The following is a 19,418-nucleotide window of genomic DNA, read 5'->3' on the forward strand; positions in this document are numbered from 1 at the left end:
TCCCAACTTTTATCATGCTACTGGTGAAGGCAAGGCTAAAACACTCACAGTATATTCAAAGTATGGTTTCCAGACATAGGGTGAAACTCTGCAGCCTGTAATGAGCATTAGCATATAAACTTGAAAACCTCCTATTACAGATTGCTTGATTTGGCATTTAAAGACTGGGATTGGTCATTTGATGATGTTGATGGTGATGATGACGATGTTTTTGATTTCTGAAGAAATAAATGGGTAAATCAAAAAATGAAAAATGAGTATTTAGTACTTCTATGTAGTGCATGTGGTTTGTACTTTTTTTTTTTTTTACTAGTTTTGGAAATTTTGTAATGTTTTTAATAAGATACACTTTTTTAAAGTAGTTTTTCAGAATTGTTTCTAACTCGAATTCTCATGTGAAGTATAAAAGTGAAATGCTATGTTCAGATTCTTTACTGGCTATACATTTTCGGTATAATTGTAATTAAAATATTTTCTTAGGAATTAGAACTATAAGGAACAAATTCTGATGCCTTCGATTCATTCCAAAGAAACTGTTGTTCCAGAGAATTAAAAATTGCGATATTTTCAGTGCTTAGAGCTGTATTTGTTTGTGAACATAGCATGAAATTACTTTCTCCCTCCATCCCTTTCTCCTTCCCTCTGCTTTCCTTCTTTATAGTTTTCAAGAATTAAAACCATAAAAACTTTGTAAGTGTGATAAGTGCTGTGAAATAACTATTTCTGATTTGTCTTTGTGATGCAGTGAAATGTTTGCAAGAATTTGATGTTGCCTTTACTAAAAAGAATGCTAGTGGCATGGTGGCACACGCCTTTAATCCCAGCGCAGTGGCAGGCAAATCTCTGTGAGTTCAAGGCCAACTGGGGCTACAGGGAGATGCTGTCTCAAAAAGACCAAAAAAAGTAAAATAAAGCCAGGCATGGTGGCGCATACTTGTAATCCCAGCACTTAGGAGATGAAGCAGAAGGAGTTGGAGGTCATCTTCCAGCTACACAGTAATTTAGAGGCCAGTCTGGGCTACATGAGACTGTATCTCAAAAAATTTAGAGAAAGAAAGACAGCGGCAGCTAGGCAAGACTGTAATCTCCACTCAATAGGCTGAGGCAGGGGGCTTGTGAGTTCCACACCAGCCCCAAGAGTGTAATGAGACCATCTCAGAGAACAAAAAAGAAAGAAATATAAAATGGTTTTGTCAATAAGGGAATTGAATGAAGCCTTGTGACTTTAAATCTTATCGAGTAGATATATAAGAAATAAGATCCATCTTAAACTGAGCATGTTGTAAAGCATATACCTTCGTCATGTGGCATTGTGACCTCTGTATCTGGACTTTGTGAAATGTATTTACTTCAAAGTGTTTATTACTATTTTTGTTGTTTTGTGGTACTGAAAATGGAACCCATTGTCTTGGGCATACGAGACAAATGCTTTATCACTGAACTACACCCCAGCCCTTTATTCTGTTTTATAGATAAGAAAAATGTGGCTTGAGATCAGGAAGCTCTGTAGAGCCTGACCCATAAGTCCTGCTTTTTGAGCTGCATGAGGCATCTGGTAGCTACACCTCACATAAAATTCCATGCACATTGTTTGACCCTGATATAGCTGATTAACTATTTTTAAACTTGTCCATAATGTTTGTAGGTCGTATGGGACTTAAAGTCCATTGTCATATTTAGAAAGAGTGTAATTGCATGCACCTAGAAGTAAGAAAAGTAGTATGATTGGGTGTTTATGCATGGTTTGGGGGTTAGAGGTATAGAAAAAATACAGTTTAATGACATAAATGTCTTTTCAGGGAATTTTACAGTCTCAAATTATTCCACTGTATTAACTATTTTTTTCTTTCTTTTCAGCTAACTGCCTTCTGTGAAAGCAGTCATTCAAGGTGATCATATTCTTTCAGCTAAAATAAGACTGAAATATGATGGCCCAAAATTTATTAAAAAGCTGTATTTTACTGAGACTGAAACACACACGTACATATATATGTTTCCTTTGCCCCTGTAATATATGTTACAAATCATGGAGTTTTTCTGGGCTCCTTTGAAATAAGTTGAACCAACAGTGATTGGTTAGTAAAGGATGTCATGCAACTCTTCCAGATGTTTCATAAAGCTCTCTTGGCAGTCACTCACACTACATTGCACAGAAGGATTGAGAAGAGCTTAAAAGAAATCATCTTTTGAGTGTCAATGAAGAGTTTTCACCAGCACATTTACCAGAAGAACCTAGGAGTGGATTCCACTACAGTGATATTGACTACATCTTTAAGAAATGACCATGACATTGTGTGTATGTATGTATGTATGTATGTATGTATATACATATGTCAGTTTGATCCTCAGATACACACACGCACACATACAGTACTGTAATACTGCAAGGTTTTTTTAAGCCGGGCATGGTGGTGCACGCCTTTCATCCCACCACTTGGGAGGCAGAGGCAGGTGGATCTATGTGAGTTCAAGGCCAGCCTGGTCTGGGGTATATAGCGAGTTCCAGGCCAACTGGGGCCACAGGGAGACCTGTCTCAAAACAAAACAAAACAAAAGTTTTTTTTTTAAACTTACCATTTTATTTTTTATACACATTAATCAGATATCATTACTTCAGTTGCAACTATGCATTTGTATAAAGCCATAATGTTGGAGTGTATATCCCTCATTCATTTGTACCTAATGGGAGCTGCATGCTTGTTTAGGCAGTTACTGTAACAAGAAGCTTGAAATGAATTATACCAGTTTCCTAATGCTTATGGCAGGCATCTTTACCCATTTTGAATGCCTTAATTTAATTTTCTTTCCCTCAAAATTTCAACTCTTCTGTATTTAAGAAACAAAAGAACCAAGTGTTTACCAGCTCTTAGAATGCAACTTGCTTTGTGGAAGAAAAATAGTGCACTATTTTTACACATAATAGTTATATCAACATCAGCCTATTTTATGTATAACAATTTTTAATGTGTTTGGTCAAAGAAACAATAATGGAGTATTGGAGCTAATATGTCTGATTACATTTATTATTTATCTATCCCTTCTACAGACTTCAGTTACTAGTCTGTGACTACAAAATGTTTCCTTTGCTTTGAATTTGCTGACTACCCTAGATAGTTTTTATTTCTGGTAAAGACATTTGTGACTATTTTTACATTTTCACTCAAGATTCAAACATTGTCTCAAATATAAAGAAAACTAACTTGTACTGTAGATATATTTTAAATATTTAAATGTGATCCTGAAACAAACAACTATGTATGGCAATATTTCAGTATTGAGTCAAGAAAACTAGTAACTGGGAAGAAGCAGCCTCAAAGGCACTTAATTTGATTTTCATTTTTAAAATGCTGTTAATGTTAAGAGAGCAGCCAGGACCTTTCCTGCTGTGTTTCTGGTCCCAGGTAAGTGTGTTTTGTTCCACAGCAGCATGCAGCAGTAGTATGCATCAAGACCTCTATCAGTCTCTTTCTATACACACACAAAGTTTGATGTGGTTTTGAAATATTTTCAATGAAGGAAGCAGATATTTTTCATTGCTTCCCTCTGGGATCAGTGTAGAGTTGTTATAAAGAGTTTGATCCTCATCATAGATACTATTGTAGAAATAGTAGTCTTAGGCCTACTGATACACTGAATCCCAATTCTGTGACCCTCAGATTTCTAGTTGCTTCTTTCATGCTGTGTTGAGACTGGATGTGCATGTTGTTTCCCTTGAAGCAGCTGTGCTCTGCAGCTCTACTTTGGGGGCTCCTTCCTTCACTTCTTCCTTCATTCTTCCCTTTTTTCCTTCTTTCCTGTATTGCTTCATTTCTTCAGATTTAAAATGAAAATATATATAAAATTTATATAGAAGAAATATTTCCATTCATCAGAGTTGTTTAAAAGGAGACTGAATTAATATTTTATATAAAGATTTTGTTACACTATGGGAGGTTCTATCCTATTCTGAATTGGAGAGTATATATATTTTTAATAAACTTTAAGGTGAAATAATGTCAAGTTTACACATGAGTAATTGAAGTATTTGAGTAAAAAGGCAAAATTTAAATTTTGAATGCTCTGTGTGTGTGTGTGTGTATACTCAAACAGGCCAGAAGAGGGCATCAGATTCCTTGGAGCTGGAGTTACAGGCACTTATGAGCCACTCAGATTGGGTGCTGAGAACTGAATTAAAAATTAATGTGAAGTATTTAGGGGAATAAAAGATATTCTGAGGGGTGAAAAAAAATCTCTCCCATGGAGATTCTTCACATACGGTTTAACATAGGGATTCACAAGGTTATTTGTCCACTTAACAGAATTTCAAATAATAAAAGCCCATCCCCTTGGGTAAGAATTTGCTTTTTCCCCATTGTTGTTTACATGTACTTGAGTGCATGTACCCGCCTTGTTTCTTCCCAAGTCCTTAAAAGAGCAACCTAACTTTGTGCCCGTTTCACTTTTTCCTGAAGCCCCCAAACTTCTATGATAAATGTTTATGAGATTAAATGTTGCTTCTTTCTTCACACTTAATTTCTCCCAGAGCCGTAAATATTTCTTATTGGGAACTAAGAGACAGGGAATACTGGACTTTCTTAAATTTTTTTTTTTACTTTTGCTTTGTGGAAATAGCAAGACAGAAGTAAAAGGAAAACTAAGTACCAATATTACTGTTGAAAATTAGTGTAAAATTAATTTTTAAGTATTAATTTAAAAAATGTTATTTAAAAGAAAGATTGTTTTTAGAAATCTATCTGAAAGTTACTAATGCTCTTAGCTAGCTGAAGGCTGAGTATGCTGATAATCCCAAGGAAAGACTAGTGCATCTAGAACCAGAGTCCAAGCATCCAGCTTGAGAGTTGGCTTTGCATATCTCTTCATCTGTACGTCCTGAATGAGAAATGCTCACTTGCCAAATCACAACTCAAGAAGTCATTTTGCTGCTGTTAGTCATTTCTGATAGATTCTGAGGGTAAAGGGGAGAAACTCACTTAGTAACCTTATGGAAGATGCTTTAAGTAACACGTTTAAACCCTGGAAGAGCAGTTGCTTCTGAGCTTCTCAGGCCCTTTGACACTGCTACTGATTCTCCTTTCTTGCTGGAAGGTGGCTTCAGCTTCCCTGGCTTATGGAGGTGCCACAGCCAATTGTAAAGCACTTTGAAGAGCACTGTGTGACAGTGCCTAGTGTCACACCCAGGGGCCTCCCTTCATTCCCTTCCCTGTGATGACTTTTGTTTGGAACTGTAATGAGTTATAAACTGCATGATTTAGATAATCATACTGAATCATCTGTTCTCTGAACAAAAATCGTGCCCCCTTGATTTTTTTAAAAAAAAAATTGTTGCATCTTTGTAGTAATGTAATTGTATTTTATGCTTGCTTTTTATTAAAAAATAAATAAATAAAAGAAATTAAGATGTAAGCATTTCATACTTTTCCTGTGAATAGTTCTGGAGTACTGCAAGCTTCTGCACCTGTCTTCTCTAAAGGAGAAAAGACTGGATGGGTGTCATCTCAGTAAAACCAATTTGTGATTCTTCCTAGCTCACGGAGACACGAAGAGAATTGCACCTGGGAGTCTACCATTGATTCAATTTAAGATGTAGACTTAAACATCTTGGTACAGTTGGAGAGGGTGAGGAAGAAAGTGGATATCTTTTTTGTCTGTAAACAGTGGGTTGGTGGTGGTTTTCTGTAAAGTGCTGCTCAGGTGGTTTCCTTTCTAAGACACTGGCCACCCTCTGTTCTCTATTCCCTGAGTCTTAGTATTATCCTCCATAAAATGGAGATTATATCTACTCTACATGGTCTTTTTTGGCTTAAATATGATAATGCATGAGAGATAGCTGGAGTAACTAAGATGCTTATTCCCTCCAAAAGGGGAAAAGTATCCAATTATGGCATTGCACGCCAATAGGATCACAAGTTCCAGGCTAGCCTGGGCTATAAAAGGGAAAAATTAATAAACATGTTTAAAGGCATTACTTTTAGCAGTGTTAAAAGTACTGATAGACTATATCTAAAATACTTGGGGTAAAGTGATCTTTACCCCATAATTTTATTTAAACTAATAGTCTGATTATAAGTGCATCTGAGAAAAGATAACGGGTTTTGTTTTTTCTGTGACAGTGGTTGAAGTAACTGCATAATGATTTATGTTTAGATGTAGTGTTTCTCTTCCTCCTGGTCGAAGGAAGTAGTCTTAATAAGATTAACTGGTTTATTGAACTTTACATAACTGAAAATTCTTGACAGCTTAAGGTTTGGAAGAAATTCAAAAATGAAAGTTTTATTTTACATAGCAAAATAGTGACATTCGCATCAAGGAAGAGCTTTTTTTTGAGGGGGGAGGTCTTTTTTGAGACAGGGTCTCCCTGTAGCCCCAGCTGGCCCAGAACTCACAGAGATCCACCCACCTCTACCTCCCCAGTGCTGGAATGAAAGGCGTGCACTACCACACCTGGCCCAAAGAAGAGCTTTTTAAAGTTATGAGTTTTATGAGACATCAGAGGAAAGTACTGTGTGCAATAATACTTAGGATATGTTACTTTAATAAGAATAAAATCCCTAAGAATTGGGTAGGACTTAGCTCTTTACTGCATAGCTTCCAGTAGCTAAAAACCTGTATTGAATTAAAGCAGTGGCAATTGTGTAGGTATAGCCCTTTTAAAAAATGGCAGCATTGTGCTTTAATTAGAAAGTCTTTAGGGATTTCCTCACCTAATCTGAGATTGCAGCTCTGTTTAGAATTCCTTAAAGGCACATTGTGAAGCTAAAGGACTGCATTAGTATATAAACAACTTAGTTATAGCTCTGCTTACTTTGACACCTTTGCTTAGTTTGAGCAGATGTTACACTATTGTAACAAACAAGGCCAACTCAAGGTGTGAACCCTCCTGTTCTACAGTCCTACTGAGCAGAATCTCACTCCTATGGAGAGACTTGTTTCTTAAGATTCAGTGACTCATCAGAGAGAACTTAAATGACTCTAAGGGTCAAAGTGGTCTCTTAGGCAACTCTCATCTCTGCAGATGTTAAAAGTGCAGGTGTCTAGCTGGGTATGGTGGCCCAAACCTATAGTCCAACAGTCCCCAGTGCTCAAGGGAGGCTGAGGAAGGAGGATCACAGATTGAACACCAGCCTGAGCTATGTAGTAAGACACCATCTTAAAAAAATAAATGTATCAGATGTCTAAAACAAGGAGTGGGGGAGGGAAGTTGGCATTTTTAAATAAGTAGCTATTAACACCTTCCCTGCCTGCCTCCCTTAGGATCTGCTATGTGGGCCAGGCTGGCTCATTTTCCCCAGTGCTGGGATTATAGGTTTGCACTACCATATCCAACTAAGTGGCTCTTTCAAATATAGCAAATCTGACTTAAAGATTTCTGAAATGACTGACTTGACTTGTAAAGACTTTAAATGCAGCAATGGAAAGCTGTACTTTCCCTCTGGTTCAGTCATGTTGAAATGTTGAAAGGATGTATCCATCATTCAGCTTTCGTGATGGGCTTCCGATAATGAAGTACTGTAGCTGTGACCCATATGTTTAAAGCGAGCATGATCACAAAACGGGTAAGAACTGAAAAAGAAAACCTGGACATCAAAAACTTGGTACATTACAGAGGAAAAAATCCCTTCCTGTTCTAAGTAAAGGCCTAAATAAGTTTTCACCCTCAACCCCCTCAGACAAAACTAAGACCACAAGACTCAGAACATTAGTTTCCAGTATTTCTGGGGAAATTATTTTCCTGTAGTAATGTGTACTTTGGGTAGCTTGGCCTGACATCATGAATAATCACATCTCTTCACTGTATAATCTGAGGCAATGTGGGTCTGGTAAGAATGTTTATGAGATTTAAGGTACCTTTGGGGTCTTTTTGTTTTATGACAGTGTCATGTAGCCTGTGCTGATCTCCAACTTACTATGTACAAGAGGATGACTTTAAACCCCTCCCCTTCCAAAGTTCTGGGATTAAATTTTTATGCAGTGCTGGGGGTTTTTAAACCCAGAGCTTCACACATACTAGGCAAGCAACTTTACCAAAGGAGCTATAGCCCCAGCTTGAAATTTATGATGTCTTTGTAATGGCAACATGCACACAGTACACTAGCTATACTGTTTTTAAATGCTAATCTGTCACTTCAGGAGCAGTGGTCACAGATAAGAAACTGCAACTGGAAAGTTTTTGATTGTTTTACTTCTCCTGTATAGGTTCTTTGCTGTGAATTCAAGTCTCATGGAGGAGAGCCCTGTCTCCTTTCCTTTTCCCCTTTGACCAGAGTTTGTGTATGCTTTGATCAAAACTGACTCCTACTATTAGAGCTGACAAAGGTACAACCTCCCAGGAGGGACTGGCAAATGAATTTTGCCTTCTTCTGAATCATTCTTTCTCAATTATTTAAAAGTTTCAGATGTTCTAATCTTCACTAATCACTTTCCAAAGATGCTAATCACTTTCCAAAGTTCTAATCACTTTCCAAAGATGCTCTGCTGGGAGACTGAAAATCCTAAGGAATTAAATGATCTTTTGGTTAAAGTATTTTTTATCAGCTTTTTCTTGAACACACACACACACACACACACACACACACACACACACACACACACACACACACACACACACACACACGAGTCAAATGGTGCTATTCAGTCTCTGCTTGTGGATATCAGCTTTTTCTTGAACACACACACACACACACACACACACACGAGTCAAATGGTGCTATTCAGTCTCTGCTTGTGGAGGTATCTTACAGCGCTGGGCATTCTGGCCCCTGCCACCTTTACCTTCCTCCTCTTTATCCTCCCTCCTTAATCCTTGTCCCCCATCCTGAATTCAGCATTGCCAGCCCTTGAACATTCTTTGCTCCTGGCCGTACATGCTGCCAATCTGATAAATCTGTGTTCTGCTTTGAGACTGGTCTGGCTAGCCTGGCTCTTTTGCCTCAGCCTCTCAAGTAGCTGCCACTACCAGTGCATGCCAGCTGCTCTAGTCTTTGAAAACATGTTTCACAATATAATTTAACAGTTAATTGTGTGATTCCTTCACTGTCTAGTTTCCTTTTTGAAGTACAAAATCCCTGAACATGAGAATTGACTCCCTTGGATAAATCTACCCCAAGGGGTAAATAATAAAGATAGTCACTGCTGAGGTCTAAATACACATTGTTGTATCTGAATTTATAACCGAATAGAACCAAATGGACTGTTTAAGCCTTCAGGTGATTTCCAAATGACGATCCAGATCCCACAAAACGCAAACAGGAAGTCAAAAGTCTTTGCTTACTTGTCAAATCATTGGTGGTCATTAAAGTTGTTATTATTCTTGCTGTAAAAGAAAATTTGCAGCAGTAAATAACGTGCTTCTCAGATGTTTTAGTCTTTATATTTAGCTCATGTATTTCTCCTTTAGTATAACAATATATGCTAACTTCTTGAACAACATTGGTGGGACAGTGTATTTCATAATCATCTGAAAAGCAGCCATGCATACTGACCTAGTCGTATAGAAACTGCTTCCAGAGCAGAAGTGCTTTTTAACAGTAGCTCAGTACTTCCAGGGAGGGCTACCATCCCTCTTTGTGCTCACCCTCAAAAACCAACTTTGGTTCAAGAAAGGATCCAACCAATTAAAAATTATTTGCTAAGTATTGAACTCTATACCAGGTTTCACAGGTAAGAACTGTGGCTCCACAAAAGTAAGATCTTCCTAAGCATCTAACCAGAATTCTTATGTTTAGCTCCCTTATTCCTTACAACCCTTCACAGTGAACAGGACCTTGGATAACAGCTTAAGCTAATACTCAGACGCAGTCTGCACTGAGCATACCTTGTACACAGGGACACCCTTCCTTAGCAGGGTCTATCTGAATAGTGACAAGTGTTCAAAGAACAGGACCTTGGACACTCACTGACTGCTAGGGAAACTGGTATTAATGTACCCATGTCCTTGGAGAGCAGTGTTCTTACTTGCACAGGTGTAGGCAGACAGGCCCCAGGTCAATGCGCTTACAGCTCCGGAGTCCTGAGCCTTCCACAGATACTGGAGCTGAGCAAACTTACTGGCTGCGCTGATGAATGTACACAAGTTCTGTTGTGAGATAAAACATGAGCAGGTCAGGAGCCTCTCTGAAAAGCCATATGCACCAGACATCATGCTTTTTTAAATTTTTTTTTATTCTCCTGAGAGATGACAGGTGGAGATCAGAGGACAACTTGACAGTCCATTCTCTCCTATGTGGGTTCCAGGGATTGAACTCAGGTTGTTAGGCTTGGCTGCAAATACCTTTACCTGCTGAGACATGTCACTGACACAGCAGAAGAGGGAAATGAGACATAGTCAAGGCTATATTTTGAAGCTGCCAGGATTGGCAGTGGAAGGGAAAAAAGTCAAGGCCACGCTAAGCTACCATATTCTGGCCTTCACAAGTGGAAGAATGGGGTTGTAGCTAGTCGAGGCAGTAAAGCTGCAGGAAGAGCAAGGTGTAGGTGGGCTGGGAGAAAACTGTGCAGGTCACACTTTGGATGTATGAAGCTAGTGGGGCTGGTCATCTGGATGTGGCTGTGGCCTAGATGGCCAGATATATGCAGTGTGTGCTGGAGTCTGTGTCTGACAGTCAAGAAGTCAGGGAGATGAACCAGAAAGGACGGGAAAGGGTGCCGGGGAGTGAGGTATGCAGAAGCCCGATGAACCAAGAAATGGAAACCTTGATCTGTAGAGGTCCGTCTCCAGAGGCTCAGAGATGTGAGATGAGGGGTGGGAACTGACCTCTGGCTTTAGCATGAGTGACAGTCACAGGGGCCTTGACAAGGTGTTGAAGGAAAGCATCTGGTCTGCTCTGCCAGCAGGCCTTTGGAAATCCTTGTGGGTGACATAGGGCACAGGGGCCCTTGGATAAAGAAAGGGGGCTACAAAGGGAAGAATCATTAAGCATAGCAGAGTGCTCCCGGGCAGAGGAGGGGGCAAGGCCATTGTCAGGCCTAAACAGACAACACACTAGGAGCTGGGCACATATGGCCAGAAGGAAAACTGAGTCTACACAGGGATGCCTGTGAGGAAAGAGCCTCTTGAGCAGTGGGGTGCTGAACAGAGCAGAGAAGGGAGGACTGAGAGGAGGCTGGCTCAATGCAGTGGGTAGGGAAACCAGAATTGGGCTTTGTTCATCCATCTGGACAGAGCTATGTCCGATGGGTAAGTGCTACAAAAACTTGACCACAGCATATTCTGCCGGGTTTACCTTTCAAAAGAATGTGTCATCTTAGAGAACAGGAGGTAGTTCAGGACTAGGACATATGAGGACCCAGGTGTTGTCCACACATAAAGGAGACAAAGTGTAGGTGTGGGACTAGAAGATGTGGAGATGTGAATAAGCCACAGGACATTTCATGAGAGAGGTTTAGGAATGTGGAAATGTCTATTGGTCTGAACTGGTACTGGCCTTGTGAAGGAAAACCAAACAAAAACAACTATAAACATTCCCACAGCCTAGGTTTTCCAGTAATTCAGACTCCTGTTCTCTGGGACTATTCCTTTTTCTGGAATGTGTTAGCTGCAAGCACCCTACCAGGGCAGGAAAGAAACACCAAAACCTGTAGCCTTTGACCTTTGGACTCAATTCCTGATGTGTACTACTCAGCCAGATGTATGACTGTCATAAAGGCTGTTGTTAAGCACTGCCTGATGACCAGGACCACACTTGTGGTCAGAATCCTCTGCACCAAGCTCCCAAAAGAAGCTCATCAGCAGGACCGCCAGACTTAACTAATAAAAATCCAGACAACCCAGATAGAGGTAGTCAATAATAAATAACAACATAAACATCCCATGCAATGCTCTGGAAATGATTACATTAGAAGTATTTGTGAAGCTGGGGAAATTACTCAGCAGTTAGGAGCACTGGCTACTCTTGCAGAGGACCTAGCTTTGGTTCCCAGCTCCCATGGCAGCTAACAACCAGCTGTAACTCCAGTTCCAGGGGATCCAATGGCCTATTCTGGCCTCCATGGGCATTGTATAACAGGTACACTTAACATACATGCAAGCAAAGCACTCATACACATAAAGTTTTAAGAGTGTTGTTTGTATGAGAATACTTTTTAACTCTTCTAAGCCACAAGACTGAACGGTGACACAAAGTTAACCCTTTTTTTCCAAGAAAGGGTCATAGATAAGATACTGAGGGAGGGGCTGAAGAGATGGCTCAGCGTTAAGAACACTGGTTCTTGCAGAAGACCCAGGTTCGAATCCCAGCACCCACATGGCAGCTAACAACTCTCTGTAACTCCAGTTCCAGGGGATCTGACGGCCTCTTCTGTCCTCCGTGGGCATTGCATGACACGGGTGCACTTACCTACATGCAGGCAATACATACACACACACACACATAAAAATAAAAAAACATTTAAAAAGAAGATACTGAGGGAAAGGGAGTGAAGCTGGTTAAGTTTAGGTGTGGCAGGCAGTAACCTGTGACCATCAGTGAATTCTTTCTCCTTTCAGGGGCAGTGTCCACTTCTGTCATCTTAAAGGTCAGCCCATCCTGACCTCTAAGGAGGCCAGCCCATCCTAATATAAATTTCCCATGAGCCAAATTAAGAGAACATAATCCATTTCCCCAAATGAGGGGAGAAACTGGCTGGGGGGTGTAAAGTGAGATGAAGGGTATGTGACCAATATAAATTATTAATATAATGGGAAACTTTTAAATTCACAGTTCTTCATTCTACAACTGTTTAGATCAGTCATTAATACCAACCACATACTCATAAAATTAGAATCACTGACCGTCTCTCCATGCTGGTTCTTGATGCTTCCCACAAAAAGAAAAACAAATTGGCCATGCCATTTTGTAAAGCTCCTCTATTCTGGTTAAACCATGACTTTGGTTTCTAGAACTAAAGTCCACCCCCTAGTAATGGCCAATCAGGAAGGATGTTTATTGATCACCTAACATTCTTTAACCAAGTACTCACTGGTTACCACTAGCAATGCACATTTTCAGGTTAAAAAATTTTCAATCTCCTTCCACCCCTCACTCTGTCATGTGGGCCTGATGGCACCCCAGAGGCCTGGCCGTGCTGCCCTGTCTGTGGTATTGGTATCTCCTCTAATAGATCAATTACAAAAAGGACAATCCACAAAGAGATGGTGCTGCCCACCAAGCCTGATGACCTGAGTTCAATCCCTGGAATCCACATGGTAGATGGAAAGAACTGACTCCTGAAATTTCTCCTCTGATGTCTACACATGGCATGTGTCCCCACCCCCATATACAAAGTAAATGAAAAAAAAAAAGGACAATATACTCAGAGTCCCCCTTTTCTAAACCCAAACCCCCAATTTTCCAATAATGCTTTTTTTTTTGACTTTTTTGAGACAGGGTCTCCCTGTAGCCCCAGCTGTCCTGGAACTCACTATGTAGATCAGGCTGGCCTTGAACTCACAGAGATCTGCCTGCCCCTGCCTCCCAAGTGCTGGGATTAAAGGCATGCTCCACCACACCCGGCAGCCAATAATGCTTTTTAATGTTTGGCTTAACACTGCTACAAACAGCAGGTGAGACATTTGTTCTTGGGGCAAAGAAAACGCATCTCTCTGCCTTCTCTTGTTCTGCAAGAGCACCACTCACCATGGCCAGGTCAATGATCCACTTCTGCAGACTGAGGATGAACCAAGAAGACACAAATCTGACCAAATGTTAAGGGATGCAGCAGTGAGTCACTGGCAGCCCCACCCCTCTAGTCTTGTGTGGTGCAGACAAACCCAGACCACAGAGGGTGACACAGAGAAACCAAGGTAGAGGAGGGGACAGTTCTGCTGGCCTGTGTGCAGTTTGGAAACGACAAAAGGGATGCAAGTGAACACTTGCTCAGAGTTCAAAAGAACAGAAGCAGAATAGGGAAGAAAACACAGACCCTGGGTCCACAGACTGTTCCCTGGGACTGGGAACATTCATAAGGCTGTAACTACTGGTTGATTTCCTGACGACCATGCATCTCTAATTCATTGTCAAGGTTAAGCATACAAGAGAAGCCCAACCTTGCAAAGGAGGGGTGTTCGGTACAAGTGGCATGCTGTGAACTTCTTACTGAATCCTTGCCCCTTTCCCACTAATTCCACTATAAAATACAATGGTTGGGGTGTTCGACACTGGGAAAGGAAGAACAGTTTTCAGTGTGCCTTGTACACAAAACTCAGTGGTGCTGGGACAAGGGAGTCCAACCAGAGCAGTTGAATGGAGCCAGGCGGGCCATGGGAAGCCATGGTCAGGGTGGGAGGAGCGGCTAGGAGGGTCATGTCACTTTTCCACCTTTCCCTCTGCCTCAGGTTGCATGTCTACACAGTGGACTTAACATCCCCTTCCCTGTCCACCTCCTCAAAGCTATCAGCACAAAGAAGAAATCCTAAAGGTAGCTGAAATGATCACATCAAGCAGGTGACAGGATTAAACAAGAGATGTCCCATGCAGGAGGCAGCAGAGTAAACATAGCAGTAGGGTCCACCACAACGCCACCTGCATCCAGCTGCTTGAAACTTATTAAAACTTTCCCTATGCAGAGTGTGGTGATGCAAGCCTGTAATCCCAGCACTTGGGATTATATGGAGGTGGGAGAATCAGAATTTCAAGGTCATCTTATAAGGAGATCAAGGTAAACACATTTAGTCACTTGAAAATGACCTCAGAAAGCTGAGGTGGCACAGCTATGCTCTCCCTCTTGATACTGAGGGGAAACTAAGCCAGTGGGCTACCAGTTCTCTGAGACAGCTTCTAGTCAAGATTCACCCAAACCCTTAGACCCTTCACTGTGAAAATGGTGTGTGGGACCTTGTCGCAGAAGAGGCAGGATTGCCACAGAGGAGAGCAGACTTCCACAGCCACTGCAAACACTTTTTAGTTTATGAGTGTATTGCCTGCATGTGTTTAAGTGCACCTGTGTCATGCATTGCCCTTAGAGGTCAGAAGAAGGTGTTGGATTTCCCTGGAACTGAAGTCACAGTTGTTAGCTGCCATGTGGGTTCTGGGAATCGAACCCGGGTCCTCTGCAAAAGCAGTCAGTGCTCTTAACCCCTGAGCCATCTCTCCAACCTCCAAAACACTTTCTAAGTGGACTGAAGTTTAAGAGAGTACTAGCAAACCCTTACAAGGAAGGTTGATAAGAAGCCTCGCCCTCATGCACAAAAGATGCCACAGATGACTATACTGCACCATGAGTCTCCAGACCAAGTAGCTACTTGAATGTGAAGGCTCAGCCTCTAAACTGTAGTTTTGCCTGGGAGGTGTGATTAAGTACTGGGAACTCATAGCCACCCTGGACAGGCACCATCCTGTGTCCATGCCTGACTGATGATGGGTACCCACCACCCTAGGCCCATAGCTACATTTTGACAGGCACCTACCAGGCACAGCCTGAATGGGATGCAGTGCCAGGCAGTCTCATGTTATTAATCCTCTGGGGGCAAGTCCAGGGGAGAAAGAAATACCTGAGATAAAGGTGGACCGTATTGCTCTTAGCAGTGCTTACTATACACCTCTCATGGCCATCAGGGACATGTCAAGTCTATGCCCCTCTTAGCCTTGGAATGCAGGAGAACCTATCACTGGTATGCCACTGGCAGCCACTGTACTAAGGTCTGGAAACACTTGCATTTCTGATTCTTTTTTGGTTTAAGCAAAAAACAAAAGTCTGGTAAAGGACCCTGCTTCATAATGCACAGTATTAGCAAATGATACCCTGTGTTGGATAGCTTTAGTTGTCAACTTGACACACCTGACTAGAGGAAGCCCCAGTTGGGGAATTGCCTCCATTGGACTGGTCTGTGGCCATGTCTGTGGGTCATTTTCTTGATTATTGAGTGATGTGCGAAGGCCCAGCCCATTGTGAGTGGTGCCACCCCTGAGCAGGTGGTCCTGTATTGTTTTAAGAAAGCAGGTTGAACATGGGAGCAAGCCAGTAAGCAGCATTCCTCCACAGCCTGTGCTCCTGCTCCTGCCTCCAAGTTCCTGCCCTGAATTTCTACCTTGTGTTCCCTGGTGAACTGTGACCCAGGACATGTAAGCTTTCCCTTTCCTCCCCAAGTTGATACTGGTCAGAGTGTTTTATCACAGCAATTGAAGGCAAACTAGAACACACCCCCAATCCCTTTTTCTTTTCAGTGCTGAGGACAGAACCCAGAGCCCCAAGCGTATCACTAAGCCCTCTCTCCATGCCCTTCCAACTCCATTTCCATCTCAAATGCAGAAAGGATACACAGTCATGTAGGGCACAGCCTGCTTCACGTTCCCATTGAAATGAAAGATGAAGAGCAGGAGGATGATGTCTGAAAGGAGAGGCTCTGTGAGAAGGAGAGGGCAGCTGGAGGGCAGGTTGGGGACTGGGAGGGGTGGTTGGTTACCTTGTATGATGAGAATGGGGTATTCCAGGTAGGTGAGCAGTGGGTTCCCATAGTAACACTGGTAGCGAAGGAAAACCAGGAACCTGGAGACAGGAGGTGCAGATATTCACAGCCCACTCTGGACCCAGCCAGACCCCAGACACAGGCACATTTATCCAACACTGGTGATATGGAGCCAAGGCTCAGGCAGGAAGACTTGGAAAAAAATGGGTACAAGGTCAAGTTAATAACTAGGGAGCATTCAGTTCCTGAGGGTGCTGGGCTGGAGTGTGATATATACAGTCACTTCTGATCCCCTAAGATGGTCACTTGCAAAGTCAAGGCCAAGACCACAAGGGATGGGGCTTCTTCAAAGCTGGACTTGACAAAGGGCTGCTGTGGCCACCCCTCAGGTGGTCATACACATCTATCACCCAGAGAGATTGTATTAGTAGACAGGGACGAAAGGGGGATAGGAGCCAGGCATGGTGGTGCACACTTGCAATCCTAGCATTTGGGAGGTTGAGGCAAGAGGATCAGGAGTTCAAGATTAGCCTTGGGTACATAGCAATTCAAGTCCAAGGTTAACCTGGGCTACATGAGACTTAAAAAAAGAACAACAAAGGGGGATTGGGAACGTGCCTGGATGAGAGACTAACAGAAGGCTCAAGGAAGCCGAGGGACACTCCCTGCCCCATGAAGAAGGGTAATGGGGGAAATGAAGAACCACCTCAATTCTGAGAAATTTAATGTGTGAGAGACTGAACACCCCAGGACCCTGTCCTTCTCTGGAGCCTTTACCTCAGACCTGAATCCACTCAGCCTTTCTGTCATTGCCCAGCTGTGTGTCCTGCCTGCTCATGTGTTTACCAGTTTCCTAACCATCAATAAAGAGGGATAATGGTGGTGCCTGCCCAGGTGACTGGGCTGTCATAGCGCAGGGACAGGACTTCAACTTTTACCACTACCTCCCCTTCAGCTTCTTTCTTTGGCCAAAAAACTCCCTCCAGCTCCACTGCCTCTAGTCCCCAGGTTTCTGTTCCCTGAAGCCCCCCAGTCCCTCTCCCCAGTCCCTTTGTCTACACAGATATTTCCTGCTTCTCTCTGAACACCCAGCACCCAGAGGGTCTTCCCAAGTCACCCCTTCATCCTCTGGTATAATTAAAATAGTTCAGGCTCTGCTCACGATCCAATTCCCTCAGATGAGGATTTTTGAGTCCCTTCTATCAGATGGAAGTCCAAGGGGACTCCTGCCCTCATGGCGACTGTCCTGTCCCTGAGCCTATAGGGTACAGGGTCTGAGAGTGCCCTTAGGGTATTCTTCGTACCCCAGGGTCTCTCTGGCTGGTCGTGGCCAGACAAGCCAGCAAGCAGGCAAGGCCCAGGAACGAGGCAAAGTTGAAGTGACACGCCCCTCCCCTCAACCCCTAATGCCCACCCTAGCACCCGGGGAGAAGGAGGAGGGGAGGAGAGAGAGAAGTGGGCGGGGCGAAGGGAAGGAGCCAGAATGCAGAAAACCAGGATCAGGTCTTGCCTACTCCCTTGTTCCTAGTCAGGGATTAAAAAACTTTCACCTTCTAAAACTGTGGTGAGGATTAAAGATGGAATGCGTGTAGGGCACCGAGAGTACCTTCAGAAAGTTCTCAGGAACTGGGAAACATTACTCTAAATTGATATGGAGGTAGGCTAAAATGGTATTGAATTTCAGAGGTTGCAAGCACATGGCTCTTTCTGGCCTTGGAGCTGGGTCTTAAAGCCGCCAAGCCCAATTACCGAAGTCGGTGTGCCGGCCCTGGCTCTGCCTTGAAGGGAGGGAGGCCTCGAGTTTACAAAGAACCTCCCTCTATCTGCACCGCGGTCGACTGCAAGGCCCTTAAATGCGAGTGGGCCACCTGATCAGCTTCCGGCTCCTTGGGAGCACTGCAGGGCCAGAGCTGGGCTTGCTAGAGTCAGCTGTGGTATGATAAGGTGATTACTGACATCGGATTTCAGACAAGCTCGCCCCTCGGTCTCCTGAGTGGATTTGCATGCTTAAAGTCAAGCAACTAGCAACTACGGTGAAAACAGGCTGAGCAGGAGATGCGGGGTGGGGCTCTGTGGGCATCCCTGAGTTTTCCGCTCTTCGACACCCGGCGGCCTCCGCTTCCCCTGATCCGGAGGCCCTCCAAACCAGAGCACGAATACCTCTCCGTACTTCGCACGCCCGCAGCCACTGTCCACCCACTGTTACTTTGGGCCTCCTTCCCCAGCCTCCTGCCGTACCCCCATCCCGCCAGCCTCTCCCAACCTGAAATGCACACACCCTGGCCCTCTGCTGCCAGCCTACCAGGGCCCCTACAGTGTAGGGTCATTCACTATCCCTCCCCGCTGCCGAGTGTCTCCAGAAAACTGCACCTCGAAGCACGGATGGGCGCGCTGCACACGGTGGACACAGGTCCAGCTCCTGGAGCAGCCGGAGGATGACAGGCAGGAAACACAGCAAGAGGGCTCTGCCTGGAACAAGATCCCGCGACTCCGGGACGTGTTTTCCACCACTTCGTTATTCTCAACCAAAGTTTCGCAACTTTACCTCTCACGCTTAGGGCTTTCACTACTTAATCAGGGCCACTGTCAACCTGGCGCAGATAAGCCATACCTGCTGCAGCCCCCCCGCCGCCCACCTTTCAAGCGCCGACTCACGTTCCCCTCTTTTCCCCGTTGAAGTCTCAAAACGTGTAACTTAAATGGAGCCCAACCCCTGGTTTACAGGTAGGGAAATAGAGGCTGGAAAAATGCGGATGGTGCGGGGCGGGGTTAGGAACCATAAAGGACTGCAGGTGCAAATGGCTTTGCCCACGGCCAACAGGTTGTCACTAAGGTGGGAGGGCTGAGTCAACCGATCTACAGGATGGACACGTGCGACCAAATCTTGCCTCTCCGGACTTGGGGTGAAGCAAGGAGCACTGGTGGGAGCTCCACGGAAGCGCCTCCCAGCCCAGAGCCGACCGAGTTAACGCCGAGCCACCGGCGGAAACTAGGGAGCGCATGGTCCCCGAGGCTCTCCCGACGCCCCCCCCCCCACCCG

The 19,418-nt window shown here is 43.6% G+C and overlaps 2 protein-coding genes across 4 annotated transcripts in view; one reads left to right on the forward strand and one right to left on the reverse strand.

Annotated features, from left to right (window-relative positions):
* Rock2 (Rho associated coiled-coil containing protein kinase 2) overlaps positions 1-2,881 on the forward strand; it is a 172,368-nt gene extending 169,487 nt beyond the window's left edge. The window contains exon 33 of the mRNA XM_008850105.3: positions 1,858-2,881. Within this exon, the coding sequence (XP_008848327.1) occupies positions 1,858-1,861 (4 nt within the window). The 3' untranslated portion in view covers positions 1,862-2,881. The remainder of the gene's footprint in view (positions 1-1,857) is intronic.
* Positions 2,882-3,423: 542 nt separating this feature from the next.
* Positions 3,424-19,418, reverse strand: part of Slc66a3 (solute carrier family 66 member 3) — a 16,563-nt gene continuing 568 nt past the window's right edge. The window contains exons 2-7 of one of the 3 annotated variants that reach the window (XM_029554576.1): positions 16,376-16,458; positions 16,231-16,300; positions 13,611-13,668; positions 9,952-10,072; positions 9,269-9,310; positions 3,424-3,810 (exon numbers count right to left, since the gene is read on the reverse strand). In XM_029554576.1, the coding sequence (XP_029410436.1) occupies positions 3,674-3,810; positions 9,269-9,310; positions 9,952-10,072; positions 13,611-13,668; positions 16,231-16,300; positions 16,376-16,458 (511 nt within the window). In that variant the 3' untranslated portion in view covers positions 3,424-3,673. Of the gene's footprint in view, positions 3,811-6,243; positions 7,561-9,268; positions 9,311-9,951; positions 10,073-13,610; positions 13,669-16,230; positions 16,301-16,375; positions 16,571-19,418 lie in introns of those variants that run through there. The other 2 variants (XM_017802470.2, XM_029554577.1) reach the window with 2 other exon arrangements.

The sequence above is a fragment of the Nannospalax galili genome, unplaced genomic scaffold (genome assembly GCF_000622305.1).
Source record: "Nannospalax galili isolate Female #2095 unplaced genomic scaffold, S.galili_v1.0 scaffold100, whole genome shotgun sequence".
In the NCBI taxonomy this organism is placed as follows: Eukaryota; Metazoa; Chordata; class Mammalia; order Rodentia; family Spalacidae; genus Nannospalax; species Nannospalax galili.